The 22,560-nt window shown below is 42.3% G+C and overlaps 3 protein-coding genes across 9 annotated transcripts in view; 1 reads left to right on the forward strand and 2 right to left on the reverse strand.

The window, feature by feature from the left end:
* Nucleotides 1-3,160, reverse strand: part of ppp1r9a (protein phosphatase 1, regulatory subunit 9A) — a 36,709-nt gene extending 33,549 nt beyond the window's left edge. For 4 of the 7 annotated variants that reach the window (XM_086014425.1, XM_086014430.1, XM_086014427.1 and 1 more), the window contains exon 1: nt 1,005-1,238. The gene's annotated coding sequence lies outside the window, so the exon portion shown is untranslated. Of the gene's footprint in view, nt 1-1,004; nt 1,240-2,858 lie in introns of those variants that run through there. The other 3 variants (XM_086014428.1, XM_086014429.1, XM_086014426.1) reach the window with 2 other exon arrangements.
* On the forward strand, nt 621-13,900 carry sgce (sarcoglycan, epsilon). Its single transcript, XM_086014435.1, has 12 exons — nt 621-1,060; nt 6,103-6,225; nt 6,465-6,622; nt 7,623-7,695; nt 8,480-8,678; nt 9,339-9,501; nt 10,099-10,313; nt 10,954-10,980; nt 11,578-11,766; nt 11,943-11,986; nt 12,306-12,343; nt 12,481-13,900. The coding sequence occupies exons 1-12, from the start codon at nt 1,024-1,026 to the stop codon at nt 12,529-12,531; spliced, it is 1,317 nt and encodes a 438-aa protein (XP_085870561.1). The 5' UTR covers nt 621-1,023; the 3' UTR covers nt 12,532-13,900.
* Nucleotides 11,518-22,331, reverse strand: casd1 (CAS1 domain sialic acid O acetyltransferase 1). The gene is made up of 18 exons (XM_086014431.1): nt 22,072-22,331; nt 19,821-19,917; nt 19,585-19,705; nt 18,781-18,825; nt 18,626-18,688; nt 18,502-18,546; nt 18,293-18,416; nt 17,775-17,989; nt 17,157-17,576; nt 16,985-17,074; nt 16,773-16,892; nt 16,505-16,661; nt 16,317-16,396; nt 15,882-15,983; nt 15,666-15,806; nt 15,146-15,223; nt 14,967-15,059; nt 11,518-14,436 (listed from the first exon to the last, which is right to left on the reverse strand). The coding sequence occupies exons 1-18, from the start codon at nt 22,286-22,288 to the stop codon at nt 14,167-14,169; spliced, it is 2,478 nt and encodes an 825-aa protein (XP_085870557.1). The 5' UTR covers nt 22,289-22,331; the 3' UTR covers nt 11,518-14,166.
* Nucleotides 22,332-22,560: the final 229 nt, after the last annotated feature.

A 22,560-nucleotide genomic window follows, 5' to 3' on the forward strand; every position in this document is an offset into this window, starting at 1 on the left:
ACCACTGAGGGTACACGGACATGACTACCAAGTTAAAAAAAAATAATAAATCACATCACCATGTACATGAGCTTTAACAAAAAGAAATGTGTAAGCAAGACTGCCAAGCTGTACCAATACAGTATATAGAGTCAAGCCTATATATGTATATTGTGTTTTATATTTATAATTTCATATGTACCTGTGGCGAGAAAGCAAAATGTGGAGTCTCTGTTGCCGATATGCTCGTGTATAGTCAGTGAATTGGGCTATCACTCATTACTTTTTAATACTCAGTAAATCAGGCCCTAAGTCTGCGGCAAGAGCCCGAGGCATAAAAATATTAGGAGTACAAAAGTGTTAACAAGTACTCTAGTCTCTATGGGAATTCAAATCACCCCACCATCTTGCATAATAGCCCCGTGCATTCAGCTTTCATAATTGTATGGCTAATTTTGAACATGAAGACAAAATTGTGGGCAGACCCTGTGCCTGAAGGATGTGAGCATTTCATGACATGGCAGAAAGAACACCAAATTGGAGGTTTAAGGACTACTTTGTGATGTTCCAGTGATGCCATGACATCATAATCATTGATTAGATGTCTGTTTTCATCTTGCGAAATAAATGCAAATTTCCAGAACACATTCCTTATTTGGAGTGTGGGAATAAAAATAAATAGCTCACGTGTGTATAACATTGCTTTGACTTTGTTTTAGGTTAAATTAATAATAAATGGCCATTATAACATACCTTTAAAACACGGAGTAAGACAGCGATTTAGTTAAATACTGTAAGAGTCTCCCCACATTTGTTGAAGGAGTGGCGGATAGAATTTCATTTGCCTTTTAGGAGACAACCATCTTTTTCCACGCAGATGTTGAGCCAGTGAGAAGTCCTGCTGTGTGCTCCAGCCAAGGAAGGAGGCGGAGGAGGAAGGAATGCTGCAGGATGCTTTTTAGAATCATGGCTGTCAAACCTACTGGTGACTCGGACACAAACATCTAGCTTCATGTGATACTTACACGAAGGACGACAAGCACCATGTCCGCCGCGATGGTCGCGGTGTGGCTCGCCACGGGTATGTAACGATGAAGCCTGCAAATATCTGACGTTTGATGCGTCTCCATGACAGTTAGCTAGCGAGCTAGCTGCTTAGTTAGCCTTGCGTGTAGCCGCAGTGAATTGAGTCATGGAAAAAAAAACCGCTATTTATAATAGCGCTTTTCGGGTGGAGTGCCTTAAACGCCTAAGCCTTCAAAGCAGTGTTTAACGTGTGTCTTCAACATGGAGTATTAAGCGTTGCTGTTTGCGTCACGTTAATTCATCTTAAGTTGCCATTAGTGCTCATGTATGCTGACGTGCTTTGTTTTGATTGATGCCATGCTCTTGTTTGGATTTTTTTTTTTCGTACAAAATTTATTTATAGTACCCATAGGCTTTTTATAAAATAATGTCAGTGCAACACATACTGTCAGCAAGCTTATCAATTATTCTTAAAGTACAGTACACTAGTTGTCAACACATTTGACATGAGAAAAAAAAATCTTGTCACACTACGAAACTAAAATGTCACAATAAACGTGTACAGTGCTGTAAATCAATGGGATAGGGACCAAGCCTTTCTGCTAAAAACAATCCAAAAGGGTTTTGCCTATACATGCCACTATATCGTGACAAAGTAAATGAACCTCCTCAACTCATGTTCACATAGTAGCATGGATGGTGCCTCAACTACAAAAACAGCCAAATGGGGAGTTTGTCAGTAAATAAAGGTAAAGTTAAAAAAAATAATCTGAAAGCTGAACTGCCAACATGTGAGGGTTCACTGAAGTGCGGAGGTTTAGTGGTAGTTGAAGAGCATCTAATTGTTATGCCTGTCAACTTTGCTTCGCTGTCATAGAAAGATAGATCGACGAATAAAGGAAAATTGGAGTTAATAGTCATTTTTGAACTGGCAAATTTCCCGCGGCACACCTGATCAATCATGACACAAATGGGAATCAATGGTATACATTAACCTCATTTTGTAGCTTCAGCAGTAAAAGTTTCTAGTTACACATCCTAAATTGAGGCACATTTAGCCCATAAGGTGAATGTAAACACTTTCAAAACGTGTTGTTGTCATACTTAAGTTGTAAACCAGACAGTATCAAAGTTCAGAGGATATAATTCTTTGAAATGTTGAATGTCATTTACTGCTGCTCTTCCAATATGACCCACATATTAATAGAAACACACAAAACAAACAGAAAATAACTCTTAAACTAATCATTGTTTGCTTGAAATACATAGTAGCTGGGATGCAGTTTTTATTTTGATAGGTCATATGTAAATGTAATGGTTGTACAGAAATATGCCAGTTACTAGCTGCGCTAGATTGGTGTGTCAATAATAATGGTGTGTGTGATTCCCAAAAATGGACACTGAACGACACTCTTGATCCACTGGTGCTTTCATCCATTCATCCTCTAGTTTACATTGTGTATGGCAGCAACGCCAGACACATGGCTTTGAATGAGGGAAATGTCCACAAGGAGAGAACCATTGGCTGGAAGCAGAGACCAGCCATGTACAGCGATGGTGAGTGGGTGTGTGCAGTGGTGCACTTCATGTGTTGACCCGCTGTCCCCCCCGCTTCCCCCTCCTCGCTGTCATAACACAATGTCATGCTCAACTGGATCCCCCATTAATACTGGCATGAATGTTGTCACTTGTTTGCCGTCCCAACGCGTTGGTGTTCTTGCTCTAACAGTGCTTCACTCAGTTCAACTTGCCCTTGTAGAAATACGTTTTACTGTTGAAGTGACACAGCAAACCATTTCTACTATTCCGACTCCGCACTGTTGGGGAATATTCACGACATTGTTTCAGCTTACCTTTTCCAAGGAAAGTCTAAGCTCTTGTAGGTTAAACTGTTGTCCTTCTTGTCTTCTGCCATCGACGTCTGCTCACGGAGACGCCAGCGACTTTCACTTCCAGGTTGTGTGCTCGCAAGCAATCAGCACAGGCAGAGTGCCAAAGAGTTCGTCTGAACAGTAGCCATCGTTGTTTTCCTATGCTCCCCAGCTGCACACCAAAGAAGCACATGCATTCCTCCTGACTGGAGCGCCATGCACACATGAAGCTGAAGGCTATCCCTCTCTTTTCTCTACTTCAGCTAGCTAGAGGCCCATCTGCTACTTTGGGTTACCGCTGGGATTTTTGACTGGGGCCTCACGCCTGAGACTTGAGCTTGAACAATGTTGGGCCAGGAAAGCGTAAGACCAAGTTACCTATTTCCAAAATCCCCCTGAGGCTTGTTAGTCATTTATGGACATAAGTTTTAACTCATTCACTGCCAGACATTTTAGAGCATTTTAACGTTTTCAGGACCCAAAGGATATTGTGATGCCTGATTGTATATAGACCAAACTAGGAAAGGGAAAAATAGTTTGGTTCTGACTTTTATGGTTTTTTTTGTTTTTTTTTTAATCTGCATTAGAAAAAAAAGAAGGTTGCACAAAATGCAGCCCTTTCTCTCAATGGACTCACAAACTGTACTGATGTCATATCTAAAATGGGGCATCAATGTCATCTACTGGTGGTTGTGCATCAGTAAAGTTGTTTCCAAGTTTAAAATTCCCATTGGTGTAGCATCAGATGCTCCCCAGCCCATCCCTGTTGGAAAAACGTAATTGCCAACTAGTATCCTTGTCAGTGGCAGTGAATAATGGTTGATTTAGGACATTTAATTAGAATAATGGGCAACGGTGTGTACGTGAGGTGTGGAACTGAGATTTTGTGCTCATCCCAAAACTTGTACCTTTCGATGCATTAGCCTTGCTCTTAAGCAGACAGCTCAGTCTGCATTGGCCGGTTATGCATTAACCGAGAATGGGTGATGTATTACGTACAGTAGGAACTGTAGGTCATCATCTCGAGAGGGCTAGGCCAAGAGTCGGAATGCCACAGCTAAGCAGATTTGATGCTATTAGCAGAGCCTCAAGGTAAATTAGCCTGTGATAGTCCAACATACTGCCCTGAATGCACAAGACTAAGCTTGGTACCTAGTCCATATCTTTCCCTATCTTTCATCTTACACAATACTATCTACCATTTGTTCTCACTTGTACGTATTGTATGGATGTGCCACTAAATGGTTCGGCCACGCAGAATAGCTAGCACTTGACCATGAGTGCTAGCTGGAGGCCTTTCATCCTTTTGTGTGGTAAAGAAGCGCTGAGGCCCAAAAGGGACGATAATAGAACAGAATGTGTGCGCTTTGTCGAGGGCACCAACCACTGTGCGAGTTTTTAATTCTTGGTCCCGATTGTAATGTCAGGGGGGCCTTTGTTGCCGTCATAAGAGGATTTGTCTCGCTCTGTTCACCCCAGCCGTCCTTGGAGTGATACGATCACCGGCCGTGGCATTAGTTACACCTGTGCAGTAGTAATAATATTAACGTCGTCGGTTGTCATTTCGGTATTAATTTAACAATATTATTGTGCTGGTACTTTTAGTGGTGTTAAAGTGCACTGCATTAGACTCAGAGCTGTTCATTATATTTAGCGTTTACAATATCTCGGTGTCAACTGTAAACCAAAACAGAGCATTATTGTCTTTGTATAAACTGTTTTGTATTGACCCTCAAAGAGTGTGGTATGTCAAAATAGGCATTTTATATATATATATATATATATATATATATATATATATATAAGCAACACCATGTCAAGTGTCGACTGAAAGGCCATTGATCGTAGCCAGCTGTGACTGAGCCCTCAGGGACTTCAGACATATGGCCGGGTCAACGTCTGTGTCAGATGTTGCCCCATTTAACATGCACGTTTAGTCTTTGGATTTCTGACAGCTCCTCATATGTGAGACACTTGAGCCACATGTCAGCGTGACCCTCTTCAATCATCCAAATTATAACAGTGAGCCCTAATCTTTATTTTTGGTTTAACCTCTCTTAAGAATGGAAGATTTCCTCTTTCGTGGCCGTGGATTAAAAGATAAATCCAATATTACTTTCTTCATTAGATTCTCATTAATTTATGTGTGATAGTGGCACTTAAGTTAGCAATGTCAGATTGACACTGATGGAAGTGGATGAAGATATAATTTAAAAAAATAACAGTGCCAGTGGGAAAGCACACACACACACACACACACCCACACACACATATTCTACTGTATGTGTGCTGCGCTGTGTCCACAGGCAAACGTTTTCTCTTCCCACTCCTGTTTATTTTTTTCATCTTTCCTTGTGCACTCAATCTCCCATGGCGATTAAAGAAAGAGTGCCCACCCACTGCGGGAGAGAGAAAAGGGCAGAAAAAGAGGAAAATAATAACGGAGGAAGATAAGTGGGCAAGAGACCAGGAAGGGGGAAGGGGGAAGGGGTGGGCCTTGGAGAGGGCAGAGAGGGGCCAGCTTGAAAAAAAAAAAAAGCTGCAAATATCCTCCAGTATTGAATTGTGTACACTTGTTATGTTATGTTTGCATTTAAAATTGAGTGGGTGAAACACAAGAGCATGAAAAAAAACGCATGCCCTTCTTCTAGTTGTTCAAACAGAATTATTACGCAATGTATTGAGTATTGTTTTATTATTCCTGTCAAAAAATAAGTTACCACTGTAATATTGAATGTTACAACAGTAAAAATGCTATAATTGTATGACGATTGATGAGGGTGTAATAAATGTTACCCATTTGAACTTGTGAGAAGGATTAAACATGAATATGTTCTAACACTATTTAATACTTCACTTTGAGTGTTATTTCAAAATCATCTTTTTTTTTTTTTTGTTCTACCAAAAGTTATAAAGTGGTGACATATACTAGCAACAAGAAAAGGAACGGTCAGCAGCTAAAAAAGTCAAGGCGATGAACGTAAATGGAGGTTAGCGTTCCACACACGCTCTGAAAAGTACTGGTAGTATAGAGCTAATGCTAACAACATGAGAGGGGGGCACGTCTGATCCATCAATTATCGTCAACTACTAATAGTTAATCTGATGTGGTTATTTTAATGGCAGAGACATGTTCATCCAGTACACTGACAAGATGTTTTTGAAACCCTTTCAAGGCACTAGTTAAATACGTTATGTTTTGTAACACATGCAAACTCTGTTTCAGTGATCACCATCTTGTCGAGGTCGCACGCGGAGCGTAACGTCTACCCATCTGCAGGCGTGCTGTTCGTCCACGTCCTAGAGAGAGAGTACTTCAAAGGGGAGTTTCCTCTCTACCCAAAATCAGGTACAACGCTGGCAAATATGGTGATTTAGTGCGCTGAGATATTTTCTGGGTTTGTGCACGTCGTTAAAAGTCACGCGCTACGAATGCAAAATTTGCATTCATCGTATTCCAGCGGCGGAAAGTGCTTTGCTGGCAACACTTCACATTTAGTGCTGTAGATCTAAACGAGCGTTATTGAGGTGGTGTTGAGCCCTGTCAGAACATTGGAGTGTATCTCACGAAAGCGACTTTGCCTGCAGGTGACGCCGCCAATGACCCCATCACTTTTAACACCAACCTCCAGGGGTACCCAGACCGGCCCGGCTGGCTGCGCTACATCCAGAGAACTCCCAATAGTGACGGAGTGCTCTACGGATCCCCCACCGCTGAGCATGTGGGCAAGGCCACCATCATAGAGGTGTGCGAAATGGGCACAATAGGAGAATTATAAGAATGATAAATGTTGTGTTTATGTTTTATAGAGTGCTACCTTGACTTTACTTAAAATGTATTTAAAGCGGAAGTCAACCCAAACATATTTTTTTCAAGAATATGTTCCCAGCAGGCCCACTAGTTGGGAAAAAAAGGCATTCTGGTAAATATTGCGTTTGTGGAACAAGTGTTAATCCACTCGTTTTTAGCCATCTCTGGGGGCGGCCATTTTGTCTTCTGTCGACTGAAAATGACATCACAACTGCTCACAACGACCAATCACGGCTCTGATTCAGAAAACAGGTCAGCCGCGATTGGTCCTTGTGAGCAGTTGTGATGTCATTTTGTTGACATTCAGTTGACAGAAGACAAAATGGCCGCCCCCAAAGATGGCTAAAAAGGAGTGCGTTTTGCTGCTTAATTTATATTCCACAAACGCAAAATTAATCAGAATGCCGTGTCTCAACTAGTGGGCCTGCTGGGAACATATTCTTGAAAAAAATATGTTTGGGTTGACTTCCGCTTTAAAGCATGTGTAAGAGTATTTTTTTTTATTTTTTTTTTTCAGGTGTTTGTATCACGGATTTTCACCTATTGTGGGTTGGCCCGTGATAAATGTTATAAAGACATTTTATAACAAATCATATATTATCTACTTTTATTATACAAGTGTAAACTCAAAACTCAAAAACTCATGAGCTCCCCCTAGTAAACACCTCTGCAGTTGAGTAGTTTTGTCTTTAATTAGCAGCATGGTACAATGTTATGGTTTTAGTCACCAAGCCTAATTCCATTATGTTATTTATGCTTTATTTGTAAGCTACTGTCGAAATTCTTCTCCCAAAAGGCTTAGCGCTCCCAGCATGTGCCTCCGCGCAGCGTTCCGGCTCGGTGTGCCGGCCTCCGGAGCTCAGCCCGCGTCAGAGAGTTGCCGTATAAGCTGCACTGATGATCTGAGTTTAAAGCCTCACCCCTGTGTGTTGCAGATTACCGCCTATAACCGACGCACTTTCGAGACAGCACGGAACAACTTGGTCATAAACATCATGGCCACTGAGGGTAAGCACCAGTGTGAGAGCTTAGCGCGCACACGCACAGCAGATCCCCGATTAAATCCTGAGGGCTAAATCACTTCTGGAATGGTCTAATGGGCACCTCTTAAAGGGAAAAAAAAAGTTATGTCATAATCAATAATTCATGAAGTAAAAACACCCCACCCTATCAATATATTATACATTTACATTCAAGAAGGCTTTTGGATAAGGTTATTCAAAATGTTTTATATCATAATTGAAGTCACTTCAGCTCGGCAAGATCCACTTTCACGCAGACAATTTACTGCGTCATTTCAGGTATGAAGCAATCCTGCGCTATATTGCAGATTGGTCTGTTCACCGTACATTTCACTGTGTTGCAATATGGTTACAATGTGTTCAGAAAGTGCTTTTAAGTTCTCCAAAGAACAATGTTGACGACAAACATAATCAAAAGTAAGTTGCTTTGAAAACATGCAATACATACAGTATAACTAAATACTGTATTTTGCTAACATCCAATCAGATTACACACACGGTTAAGCGCGTCATTGATCACTCACAGTGCATGTACCAATTTGTTGTTATATTTGACATTTACTGAATAAAGATATTATTAAAAAAAAAAAAAGAATTATTATCACTCTTCCTGTATAGTGATGTCATCAACCATCTGGAGCAAAGGGAATCAGACAGCAGCATGCGAAGAGATCTCCTAGCCAGGACTAATGATGATAGCCGAGCCAGCGCAGCTTTATGGATTAACATCTGCCCTCATTCCCTTCACTGCTCTCTTCATCCCGCCGTAGAGTTCCCGTTGCCCTACCAGGCCGAGTTTTACATCAAAAACATGAACGTTGAGGAGATGCTGGCCAGCGAGGTGCTGGGAGACTTCCTGGGAGCTGTGAAGAACGTGTGGCAGCCCGAGCGCCTCAACGCCATCAACATCACCTCAGCGTTAGACCGCGGAGGACGTGTACCACTGCCTATTAATAACCTGAAGGAAGGGTGAGGATGTAGGAAGAAAGAACATTGACAAAAATATTACACAGCAGAGTATGCGATGCAATAAAACAGATGACAAATATTCTGCTGGAGTAAATATGCTCAATATTTATTTAGATCAACACTCTCAGCAGAGTATTAATTTACCATCTTTTGATGGGACAACACTGAAGAAAGTACACTTTGTCACACTGTAAATTAGAGTATGTAACAGTATTCACACATTTTATGAATGGCAAAAAATGTATTGTACCTCCTGCCATCTAGTGGAAGAGCCTTTAATTGTTCTCACTATACTTTGGTGGAATAGATGAACAAAGATACGTTAATACGTCAATTAAAATGTAATTGGATGATTTTCTCTCGACACATCTGATGATCTGTCATGGCCCACGAATGAATCGTGTCACAGTGGTGAGAGTGACTCTCCTCAACAGATGGACGGCATAAATTTGCCCACACTATCTATTGGTCAGTGTGATGTCAAAGTTTGATCATTTTGAGGATTTGCCATGAAAAAAAGTTGCAAGGGCCCTTTCATTGCTGCTTGCAAATTAGTTCCAAAGAAACGTCCAGTGAGCTCACATCAAAGATTAATTGCTGCAATTTTTTAAACAATGAATGTTTTTTTTTTTTTTTGTCGTCTTTTGTTGCTATCCGTAGCGTGTACGTGATGGTGGGCGCTGACGTCCCTTTCTCGTCATGCCTGCGTGAAGTGGAGAGCCCCCACAACCAACTGCGCTGCAGTCAGGAGATGGAGCCCGTCATCAGCTGTGACAAGAAGTTCCGAGCGCAGTTTCACATCGACTGGTGTAAAATCTCTCTGGTAAGGTGGCACGTTCTGATTCTCAGACATTTTGCAGGGAAACTTAATTTAATCTAACTATTCGTGACCTGTTTGATTAAAAGCAACCACATCACTTGAATTGGGAGTCAATATTTATCCATCATCGCTAGCTGTTCACTACATTCACTGACAACATTTCCGTGAACAGAGGGGCTGGTTCACAAAAAACTTTTGTAAAAATAAAAATGAATTTAAAAAGCGACTGGCAGATTTAAGTCTAAGAGGCAGACAACACGACTGGAATAATTTTCACATCGTGTTCCGTATTACAAGAAAGTTTTGTAAACAAATACTTTGTACTTATACAATACAGTACGACTTTATTGATATAGCACATTTCACATCAGCTGCCGCTGTAACGAAACACTTTACAAATAACAAAATAGCAATAATACAACAACAGAGACAGTGAAAGCAGTAAATTAAAACACAAATTAATGAAACTCACGTAGACAGCAGAAAACACTAGAACAGTGTCAGTTTCATGTTGAGTCAAAAGCCGAAGACTAAAAATATGTCTTCAAATGAATTTTAAAACACTTACACACTTGGTTTTTTTTTGTTTTTTCGATTTAGGTTGACATCAACAAAGTAGTCCCGGTATACGTGTCACGCCCACAGCCGGGTCCAGGGGTGCTGCCTGAAATCGGGGAGTACAACCCCCCGTCGGAGTCTCTGAAGAGCCGGGACTACTTCACGGACTTCATCGTGACGCTGGCCGTTCCTTCGGCGGTGGCGCTTGCTCTCCTCTTCATGCTGGGCTATACCATGTGCTGCCGAAGGGAAGGGGTGTAAGTGGCTTGGTCTTCAAATACAGTGAACTGAGCCCTGCTGAAAATATGGAAAATCTCTCAGGGATTGATCCTCTAAAAGGGAATATTATAGTTGCATATTGATGGATGCATAGCACTATTTTGTCAAAATGAAACTCCTCAACTCACACTTCAATGTAGTTCCTTGATAGCACAAGATGGTGCCAAAGCACTGTTTTGTCTGAATGATATCCCGCGACTCACTTCAGCATAGTCCCTTGACACCACGTGATGGCGGCAAAACAATATTTTAGCCTGAAGTGAAACGCCTCAACTCACTTCAACATAGTTCCTTGATATCAAGATGCCACAAGGTGGCACCAAAGTAATACTTTTACGCTTTGGCCTGAGGTCTGAACTGCGAGTATTTGTTGGTTGACTGTACCTGTAAGTGCAGACATACACACTAGCGCTAATCTGGATCGGAACGGCAGCTTTTCATCACCGTCCATCTGTTGCCACGGCGACGACCGCTCATCTACTGTATGCCATGTCACCTTTTACTGGCTTGGGAGCCTCCGTCCCATTGTCACCTCACCAATGTGTCCATTTGAGTGTAGTTGTGTCTGGTAGGACTGCTATTAGCATGTAATTCATTCCATCTTTGTTTTGTTTCTAGGAAAAAAAGAAACATGCACACATCACCGTAAGTGTTTTACCTCTCCTGTGTTTTTCCCCTCCCTTCCTCTGTCCTCCTTGTTCCTTTTTCATCACCATTCATATACTCATCAGTGTGTCAGCATCCTTTCATTCAAGGGGGCTGCTCCAAAATGTAGGCAGAATATTAGATGACTTCAGTGTGTAAAGGCTTTTTTAAAAAAAAAAATTATATCTCAGCTATTCACGGTGCATAGCGACTGAGCCCTGTCTAGATTTGCCTGTACATGCCACAAGATGGCGATAAAGCTCTACTTTTCACCCCACATCAACAGTTCCTCTACACCAGTTTACCACAAGATGGTGTCAATGCGCTACTTTTGTTTAAATTGCGCTTCTTTAATCACTTCCACAAAGCTCCCTGGTACAAAGATGCAATATATAGATTATAGATTGAGTGCACATCTGACTAAATACACTAATAATTAGAACTATTTCTTCGTATTTATTATTTTTTTGATAAATACAGACCTATACAAGAGAACTATTTCATCTTATTTTTTATTTTTTTTAGATAAATACAGACCTATAAAAAGAGGTAGACAACAATAACAGACTGTTGTGTGTTGAATTTTGGCCTCTCCAGCATCCAATTGGTCCACCACAGCTCCATCCAGAAGTCCACCAAAGAGATGCGCAGCATGTCTAAGAACCGGGAAATCTCTTGGCCGCTCTCCACGCTGCCTGTTTTCAATCCGGTCAGCGGCGAGGTGGTGCCGCCCATCCACCCGGACAACTACGAGACCACCAGCATGCCCCTCATGCAGACACAGACGTGAGTACAGGAAACTTCATCTTGATTTTTCTTTTTCCGGTTTAAACATACAAGCGCGGCTTAAGGGCTTCGAGCTGTCAAGTGATTTGTCCGTAATGGGTTTGGAGCTCAGGCAATTTAAGGCTCGTGTGTGTGTGTGCGTGCGAATCCCACTCACCAAATGTCTTTGTTTTCAGGAACCTGCAAAACCAGATTACCATACCACAACAACAACCATCAGGTTTGTGTTACCTTTGTCCAGCATCAAGTGCATACATTGGCAGGCAGCAGTGTTACATAACTAAAGCTACCATTTGCTTCTTAAAGAATAAAATACATGTCTGATTAATGTATGGCAATTATACTCAAAGTGTGGTGGCCCCCTCTAATGGTATTTATATATGTATTTTTAAGAATCAAGCCTCCATCTTGTTTGTGAAGAAAACTAATGATTCAGCATAAAAAGATTGAAAACCATTGAGAGATAAGGGTAGTATCAGAGCGCCCGCTGCAGTGTGCATGGTCTACTAATCTCCTTTTCTTTTTCACTGCTAACAAAGGAGATAGTTATGTCATGTCTACATTTCGAAGGTTGGAGGTAGGCAATGTTATCGCCTTAAGTGGACTATTGGATTTGGGAGTCAAAATGATTCATAATTGATGAGTGCTCTTGTAGCTATGGACTAGTAGTACAAAAAGCTTGAATTTAACCATCTTTTCTCTCACTCTTTGTAGGTAAATGGTATTCCTGAGGAGCGGAAGGTGGCTGAAGCACTGAATTTGTGATCTGACTTGAGGTAGCTTTCTCCAACCCAACCACCCCCCGCCCACTTAAATTTGTGCCAATCTGCATGTCCCACACATTTTCAAGGATTCTTAACACTTTTCTCACATCACTGTGGAAATGTCACGTTTCAATATTTTGGAGTAATTGTCAAATGTATTTGTACTTTAGTTGCACATGGGCCCTCTTGAAGGAGTTTTACATTAAATGTAAGGGGCCACATCAATAAATTCATTCAAAGAAATGATTTCTTCTTTCTGGTCAAATAGGAAATATAAACCACCCATTTCAGACAACGGAAGCCAAAACTGCACATTTTATGAAGTTATCATTTTCATGTACAGCTGAATAAACTCATTTATAAATATGGATACATTTCACATTTTAAGACATGACAAAAATTATGTGTAACATATTTCAAAGAGTATAAATAGTTGTTCCTGTTACACTATACCAAAATGGAACAATTAAGGCCGGAGTGCCAAAGTACCGCAGTCACGAAAACGCCGTGTTAAAATCTTGATTGTGGACTCCACAATGAGATCAAGGTTCAACAATTATTGGAGATGAATGCAATGACTGATACTGGAATCACGCCTCCTCATTACAAATACAAAATGCAACTTCCAAAATCATTTGCAGTAAAGCTCGTACATCACACGTTCATACCGTGACAAAATATTTTGCTTTTCTCGATAGAAACCTGCTTCAGTGCAGAGAATTAGCTGCACGTGGCCTCATTGTCAGCAATGAGTGTCATTAAATAAAAGTGCTAAATCCTGCGTAGCAGAGGGCGACAAAAAATAAACGCGTAAATATAAAATATCAGCAATTCGTCTTTTTAGCCCAGTCAGTGCATGTTGGGTGGCTACTTGCGTGTATGGAGTCAGTGGGGGAAAGCTCAAAGTTGCATGTCGAATAGAGTCCGTTTGGAGCAAGATGTTAGTTGTTGTGCTGGCCAACCAGTGCATGTTCTACCACAGATCAAAGAGGCAGATTTAAAAAAAAAAAAAAAAAAAAAAAAACTGTGTCATCAATCAAATCAACTACTTTCTTCACTTGGCGGGTGCGCAAGAAAAGTATAAAATAAGAGTAGAAAATATACGCTTAATTTTAAATAATTAAATACTGTACATATCACATAAAGTTTCAGAGCTACAGCAGGTGACCACAGTACAGTACTTTTTAGCACAGGATTACTCACCAAAAAAACAAAAAAACAAAAGGGGTAGTCAGAGTTTTGATCTGAAGAGCTACTTGTTGGTCCATATTTCAATTAAAATACTGTACAACACCATTGTCAAAATAGAAAGCAGAATGCTTTTTTTTTTTCTTTAGTTCGGTCGATGTGGACGGCGAGTTGCGAGACCGCTTCAGTGCTCAAATTCTCAAACAATAGGACCTTTTTTGTTGTTAGTATTATTAAGAATGTACCACCCCTCCCTCTTTGCAATGTAAATTGTAAAACAGTTTTCCTTTTGCTCACTTTGAGAGGAGGAAAAAAATGCCTTTTTCTTTTTTTTTTTTTTTTTTTTTAAATGAGCGGGACATTGACATTGTTCTTCAGTGTGCGACTATCAGCAGTCAAAAAGTGTTCGATGAACGACACGCCTTGTGTCGGCAGTCTCGAGCAAGACTCAGTTCCCGGGCATGCTCTGGCGGTCTCTAGTAAAGAAAAGGGTGAGCACGGCCACGCCCAGCACCCCCCCCAGCCTCTTGAGGAGCGCCGCGGTGTCCTTGGGGATGACCACCTGGGCCAGGTCGTTGGTGATGAGCGAGATCTCGTGGGCGACACACACAAAGATGAACGTGCTGACCAGGATGTTGAGTGACGGGCTGCCCGGGATCAGGATCAAGATGCCCTTGGTGTCTGCGGCCAACCAGATGTGGTACTGGCAGATGAACAGCTGGGGGAGGCAAAAGGATTCAGCAAGTAAGTGGGAGGGACTGAACGGTTTGGTAATCAGTCGTACTGTTTCGTACACGCTATCAAAATGGAGGATCTTCTTTCACACAGTATGTAAAGATTATCTGATTAGACATTCAGAGGTATGTACATGTGGAATCTTTTAACAGACACAGACACGTTCACACACCCCGATTCAAATGCCAGATATTTGTGATTAAAAAAAACAGACCAAGATAAATCATTTCAAAACTTATTACAACATAAATTTGACATATTCCCACATCTGTTTGCAACCATTGACTTGGTTGAACTTTTATGCCACGATTCCATAAAGTTACCGGTATGTTTGGTGCAAACACAAACCCTTCAGGAAAGGCCTACTGGAACATATGAACTTTATTTGAAAAAGTTTTGAAATGATTTATCTCGGGCAAATTTTTTATTATCACAAAATATTTGCATTTGGCTATGACAGTTTTGTGCTGTTTTTATCAGGGGTTTTTTTTTCTCTCACTGTAAGTGTCTCACCTCCAAGGAGATCTTTCCAAACCAGGCAAAGAAGGAGCTATAGATGGAGCGGGCGTAGCCAGGAATGTTCCGGATTAGAATGAAGGCCAAGATCTGTGTGTGTGTATGAGTAAAGATTGAATGCCTTCCATTGAAGTTCGCATTGTATGACCAAAAAAGAAGCAGAGACAATTAAATACCTGCGCTACAGAAATGTACGGATGCATCTCGTTGCACTCGGATTTATTTTTGCAACTGCTGGCCCACACGGAATATGTCTGGAATGATGGGAGGAGACAAGTGTTGACGTGCTTGACGTTTTCATCAATTTGTTTTACAAGTCAGGTGAAAAGATTTACTGGGGATAGTTTCTGTTGAGAGTTTCTGTGTACACAAGACTTCTGTGGGAAAAAAAAACATTTCTTTTTTTTTTCTCTACGTCAGAGCAGTAAATGAAGCTATGAGGCCCGTTTAGGAAGCCAAATTTAAGACAACTCATTCACATTACTTTTATGTTAATAATTTGATGTTTTGACTGACACTACAAAAGCTGTATTCATTGTTTATCGTGATTGCAGTTTGCAATGTTGTATATTCTTCTAGTATGGTTACCTACAATCAGATAACTCAGAATTCCTGACACAGTTCTAGCATTGGCCCTCATTGACGTTTGCAGGATGCTGCCGGCAGGAAAATGTACAAAGCGGCGAGCGCCCTTACGACGAAGGTGATGATGGAGAGGAAGAAGAGCGGGTTGGAGATCCAGGCGGACAACAGCGCTTCTCCTTTGCCTTCGGACAGCACCTGCCGCTTCTGCAGCACCAGGTAGATGAAGGCGAAGAGCATGCCGTAGATCACCGCCTGCCACGCGACACATCCAAGTAAGTATGACATCACGCTCGCAAACCTTAAAGTAAGTCGTGACGGAAAGCGTACAAATCTGTCCAGTTTCCATCTGAAGCCCCACTCGTAGACGCTTCCGTTCACTTGAAAGAGCTTGGAGAAGGGCCAAAAGGAGAAGACGGTGTTAAAAAAATCCTGTGAACACAAAGACAAAAATGAATGGCTTCAACATATTTCCGAGCCAGTGTAGCACTTTGATCGCTGGTGGATTTGCAAATGCCGTTTCACTCTTAATGACAATGGCGGTGAATTAGGGATGGCCAGTATCGAGGAGTAAAAAGCAAAGGCCGCCGATACCAATCACTATCAGCAAGTAAATGGCATGCATGGCTGACAAAACGTTTTTCGAAGTGAACCGCATCCACGTCAATTCGCTCAAATGGCCATTAAGCTGCCAACCTTAAGTATGTTGATGAGGTTTATATTGATGCTTGGAATGAAATTAGAATTCGGGAACGTGAGGCTCACCTGTGAGTAAGCCAAGACGCAGATGAACAACAGAAGGACCAGGAACTTGACGAGGACACCAAGATGCCACAGGCCGCTGGCTGCGCAAGACACCGGACCACCGTAAGCTTCAAATTGCCACACATTTCGGAGTATCCGAAATTTTCCTCAACAGTTCATCAAATTCAACTGGACGTCTCGATGCTTACCGTTGGCCCGCTTCTGCAGGATTTGAGGCCACAAGGCCATCATGCCATAGATGACGACGAACCAAAAGGTGACCAGTGGGACGAAGTAGTAGAACTGGTAGGGCCTGTCCATCACCACACACAACACCAACACCAGGAAGTTCAGACGAAAAAGCACCTGCGGGGGGAAGGATTCATTAAGAAAACAACAATGACAAATGGACGTTCCATTTGTTTTTTTTAACGGGGAATTTAGTGTTGTGACTACTTGCACCCTGTGTCGTCTCACCTGACACACTCTATACAGTCCAAAGTCTCCTTTGAGCCAAAAAAAGGAAAAGTGCCCGTAGCCAGTCTGAAAAAGGTAAGCGGCCACCAGCACCCGCACGTGCATGTACACAGGAATGAACTGAAAGGAACAAGGCGAATTTATTGAGGTCTTTGAAATGACATGCGATGTGTGCTGGAAAAAAAAAAGAAAAAAAGACGTGAGGAACTCACAGCGCTGGCTCCAGATATGTGATAGATGAGGATAACGAGCTGCATCCAGCCCTTCCACTCGTCGGTTTGCTCACGATTCAGCAATCTGGTCTGTGTGGGGACAACTTGAACTCAGTCAAAAATAAAAGTCAAAAAGTCGGCCACGGATTTCACCATAAGGACAGAGACTGACCTCTTTGCTGTTGTCACTGTAGAAAACTCCCAGTACAAATATGTAGATGAGTGGGATAAAAAACGTCAAGTGTGTGTAGAACTTCTGCTCCTTCATGAACAGGTCGGCTCGATCGCAGAGGTAAAAGTAGGTCATGATGACGCCCATTCTGCACACGGCCTGCAACGGCGCCTTGATTCCCGGCGGGGCCACGGCGCTCGCCGGCTTCTTCTCTTCCAGGCTCTCCATGTCCGGCGGCACGGGCCGGTGGTGGCGGTTGTTGCCAAGGAGGTAAAAGCCCGAGAGGATGAGGGCGGAGGCCACCAAGAGGCACGCGGCCAGTTTCTGGAGGAGGTTGGGCGACGGCACCGTTTGGCAGCAGGAGCCGTCGATGGGTCTGTGAAGCTTGTTGCACACGGCGTTCATCAGCACCATGGCCCCCTAAAACAATGCAGCAATAGTCCATTTTAGTTGACTTTGGGGCGAGAGTCGCAAGGCTTGTCTAATCTTCTCCGCTTCCTCTGGTCCACTAATAGTGTGGTACCCACCATCTCATCAAAAAAAAAAGCAAAGTGACAACTTGTCACGTCCTTTAAATAGGACCGACTGACACGTTTGAAGACGCCCGTGATAACTTACAATATCTCTGGCGCCTTCGGGTATGTGCAGTCCGTCGTCCGATTGGCCGATGGTCTCCAGTGCCGCCTCGCGCGAGGCGGCCAGCAGCTTCACCAGCGACCTGTTGTTACGCTTGGCGGCATCGAGTGCGTCCACCGCCGCTTTGTTGTAGAGCTCCAACTGGTGATTGGTGATCACCTTCCGGTCCTTGCGCAACACCTCCTCGTTGACTGGTTCTGGAGGGGAAAATACACCAAACTCTATGTAGCCTGCCCTCTATTCTCTTTTGGCGTAGGCTTGCGGTAAGACTACAGCACTTTCCGACAAATTCGGGTTATGTTCCCAACTTGTCGCCATATTAAACAGAAGGCTGCCCCGTATAACATCGGCAATTCTAAACTCTGAGCCCAATCGTAATTAAATGAAAACCTCAAGTGCTCAGTGACTATTAACTCAGCAACAGATGTCAAATTCATCACTGTGGTGAAGCGACAAGCCAGCGGTCATATTTCAAGGCTTGCGTTGTGTTCCAAGCTGACCTTGTAGGACCCAGTAGACCTCTCCGTGCTGGGCCAGCCTCTCCAGGTAAACGGCCAAGGCGGTCACATTGACTTTGTACTGCCTTAAAGTCTCACTGCTGCCACCGCGCAGTTTAATGGACCACTGTGGCGAATGGAGACACAGAGAGGATGAAGACCCAACGCGCGAGCGCGCCGCGCCGCGCCGCCTTTGTTTTCGACCAACGTACCGTTGCAGCACCCAGGATGACAACATCGGGTTTTGCTGAGCCTTCCTGCAATGCATTATATTGCATACATTACAAAATGCTGTGGCTAACGGACTTTCCACAAGGGTAGAGCGTCGTCACTTACGCGTGTCCATGATGCCAAACGCTCCTTCATTGAGTTATTGGCCTCTGGATACCACAGGAAGTCCTGCACACGCAAAGAAAGGCAGATGTTTATCACTTCCTGTCAGATGATGGCACAGCTGATTAAAAAATACACTCCACAAAAAAGCAGCTCACCACATAAAGAGAGGAGCTCTTTTCTTGAAAGGCAATGTCCGCATGCTTCCATTAGACATGAAACACAAAAGAGATTCTTGTCTGGAATGTTATGTTTGCTTGGTTAAAGAGCAATTGTGAATGTGAAAGGGAAAATAAGAAAAACAACCAATCGTTTTTCTTTTATCACTCAGAAAAAAAAAATAAACTATTTAAAACATGCATTGTTTGTGCTATATATTTTAATTTGGTAGATCTATAAAGTGCAACACATGCCATCCTGTGACACTAGCTGACTTCCAAGTTGTTCTAATGTCAAGGATATTTTCCCCCCGCCTTAACATAATATCAAAGCAGAAGTCAACCCAAGCATATTTTTTTCAAGAATATGTTCCCAGCAGGCCCACTAGTTGAAACACGGCATTCTGATTAATTTTGTATTTGTGGAATATAAATTAAGTAGCAAAATGCACTTGTTTTTAGCCATCTCCGGGGGTGGCCATTTTGTCTTCTGTCGACTGAAAATGACATCACAACTGCTTACAACGACCAATCACGGCTGACCTGTTCTCTGAATCTGAGCCGTGATTGGTCGTTGTGAGCAGTCGTGATGTCATTTTCAGTCCGCAGAAGACAAGGTGGCTAAAAACGAGTGGATTAACACTTATTCCACAAACGCAATATTTCTCAGAATGCCCCGTTTCAACTAGTGGGCTTGCATAAAACATATTCTTGAAAAAAATATGTTTGCGTTGACTTCCGCTTTAAGCAAACGTTCTCAAACTGTTGTCAACTTTTGTTGAGATGACGTCGTCCCAAGCATACCTTCTTCCCATCTTCTCTTCGGCCGGGCTCAATAATTTTGATGAAGGAGTAAAACAGCTGCCGGATCCGTGAGTCTCCGACAAAGGCCACTCGCTTTTGAGAAAGGCAGGTTTTGGCTTCACTGTCACACAAAGACAACCATTGTCAACCATGCATAGCATGCGGCTGTAGATCTACTCTTGGTTATTTGCTTTGCACGCACGCACGCATAACACAACACAATCTGTGTGACTCACATGCTTTTGTACTTGTGCATCATGCAGCCATAAGGCTGCCAAACATTCTCCCCCAAGTAACGTCCGCTGGACAGCAGCCATTCACATGAATCTCCGCCTAAGGGGGGTCAAAGCACAAAGAAGCTACTGGTAAATAAATACCAAGCACAAAACAGTCGCCATCTACAGAGCAAAATAAAGGAGGCCATCAGAGAGTCACTCATTTGCTGCTCTTAGTCAAGAACCGCAACCTGCTCGTCTCGCTTTTGTGACGATGGACAACGATGACACTTTCGACTTATTTTCATAATGATGGACACTTGGGACATTTTCTTGTTTTCACTTCGGTGACTTACTGTACCGGCTGGCGGAAAGACATATCCTTTTCGTGTCATTGTGAGCGACTGCAGCTGCTGCCTGTGTGTAAACGACACTCCCATTCATAGGATACATTGTCAGTCACCAGCCACTTTTAAACCATTTACAAATATTATTGGCATCACTTATCATGTAATTGCTTGTGGAACATATCGTAATAAATAATTGCTCAAACTGTTGAGGCAACTAATGCGCAGTAGGACTTTTTTTTCCCCCGTCTCAAAAGCTGTAAAGCTGCTAATTGGAAACGTAATATTTACAGACACATTCAAAAATCATTGTTACTTCAGTTCCAGTGCACTCTCAACATGAGGGATAGTCGGGAGGTACAGTATGTCTTCCTTTTAGCTGGATTAGGTACATCATTGACCTCACCCTTTGTGCACGACAATACAAGTGTTATGTTGCACTCGCAAGTCGTGGAGGCACACAAAGCCTCTGAACTACTTTTTTTTTTTTTAATTTTGTTACTTTCAAGTTTGAAATTTTCAGTTTGAATCTGAAGCACATGTAACGCATATGTGATTTTTGTGATTGGATTTGTGGGGCAGCATTTATATTTTCTATGCTTTTTCTCATCAAATGAAAAAGACACTTTGAGTGACCCCATGTTGGCTAGCCGCCAGACCTTTTTTTTTTATACACTAAAGTAGCCTTCAGTGTGATATGAATTCTTATTTAGAGCACCCATCATCCAGATTTGGTAATATCTTAAAATGTTTTGACCCTGATCAAACTGACTATATCCAACGTTGCTTTGAGCAACTGGGATAAAAGCATGGATAACGAGATCCCAGATACAAAACAAACACAAAAAACGATTTTGAAATACGGTTAGTACTGATAGCTGCAAACATTCTATCAATTATCTATTGCACAAAAAAAGTCATACAACGAGTGGAAAGCAGTGCAAAGCAAATAGTAATATTGTTCTAAGTGGGTACTAGTATGTACAAATTGCAACCGCGTTCCATCAAATGTGGCGATGCAACGTGCCCCTCCCCATGGACATCGACAGAAAAAGGGGAGCACAACTTAAGAGGCAGTTCCACAATAATTATTAAAGTAGGCGAACACGTAAAAATGTTTGTTCCATCCTTTGGTTTATGAAGGACAATAATAGAATCCTTTGGTTAAAAGAACACGTCAGGTGGTGTAATTATGATGTAGAACAAGTACTTCCAAGTTTTTGTTTCCCTGGCCGTTACATAATGATATTGAATAAATGTCCAAAGGCTTTCACTCTGCTACCGGTGTGTTTACTAGTATGTAATTACATGCAACTAGTAGGACGTTTTCTGTAACATGCATGACATTTCTACACACGAGGTCAACTTTGGCATATTACAATATAGTCGGACAACTTCGTGTTGCTACTGTGTAACTGTGTGCCACTAGTATGGTGACAGAAAATTCTAGATAACTAGATAACGTCTAGTGTTAACTAGCATGACTAGTCGTGCACAGTTTTGGATAACTGGTTGTAGTTTATTATTATTATCGCTCTATAAATGTCACAAATGTTAATACAGTAGCAGAGAAAGCGTTTCTAATATGACAAACTGGTTCTACTGATGAGGACAAAGAGTGCAGTAGAAAATGGACCTTAAACTGGATATCCTGCTCAAAGGGATTTCAGGGTTTTCACTCAAGCATGGTGCCAGTGCATGTAAACACCGCTAACTCAACGCGGCGTCGGCTGGCCAGACTTTGCCGAGCCAAAATCCTTACTACCGCTACGCGAGACCGGCTATGTTGCCAAACTGTTATGCGTCTTAGTTTTGGGCAAACACCTTCGAAGTAGAGTGCGCGTAACGAGACGAAAAGCCAGCTAGCGTTAGCAACTAGCATGTGTCAAATGTTCCCATTCCGAAGCGACTGCTGAGCCACTTACCTCCGAAATAGCGTGAAGCCGTGTGGAATATGACGAGTGAAACAACCAGCACGAGCGATATCAACTTGGCGTTCCTGATGGTGAAATGTTGGTTTATTTCACGCTTGCCCAGGCCCAGGACCGCCATCTTCGCTCCTCCATGACAACAAGCAGCTGTGAACTCTCCACAGGAGCGTCTCCGACCCTCCTCCTCGTCGTTTTCTCCTCCCATTTCCATACTTTGCTACTGGGTGTCAATACACAATCTGTGACCCCTGCACGATGACACTTACTGCTAAATGAAAGCAGTCCCTCCTGCACTCCGTGGGCACTTCTTTATGATTGTTGCGGTCGAAAATGCCTGATTTCGCGGGCAATTTTTTCTCAAAGTTGGAATAAAGGTTGTGATAAAAGTTGCAATTTCTTTTTGCTCAAAACCTCATTTATTAACAATCAAGCAAATATTTTCTACAAATTTTAAGTGTATTTTTTACAAAAGATGTTTGAAAA

Source organism: Filicampus tigris, chromosome 18 (assembly GCF_054856515.1).
Source record: "Filicampus tigris isolate MCC_2025a chromosome 18, RoL_Ftig_1.0, whole genome shotgun sequence".
NCBI classification, from domain to species: domain Eukaryota; kingdom Metazoa; phylum Chordata; class Actinopteri; order Syngnathiformes; family Syngnathidae; genus Filicampus; species Filicampus tigris.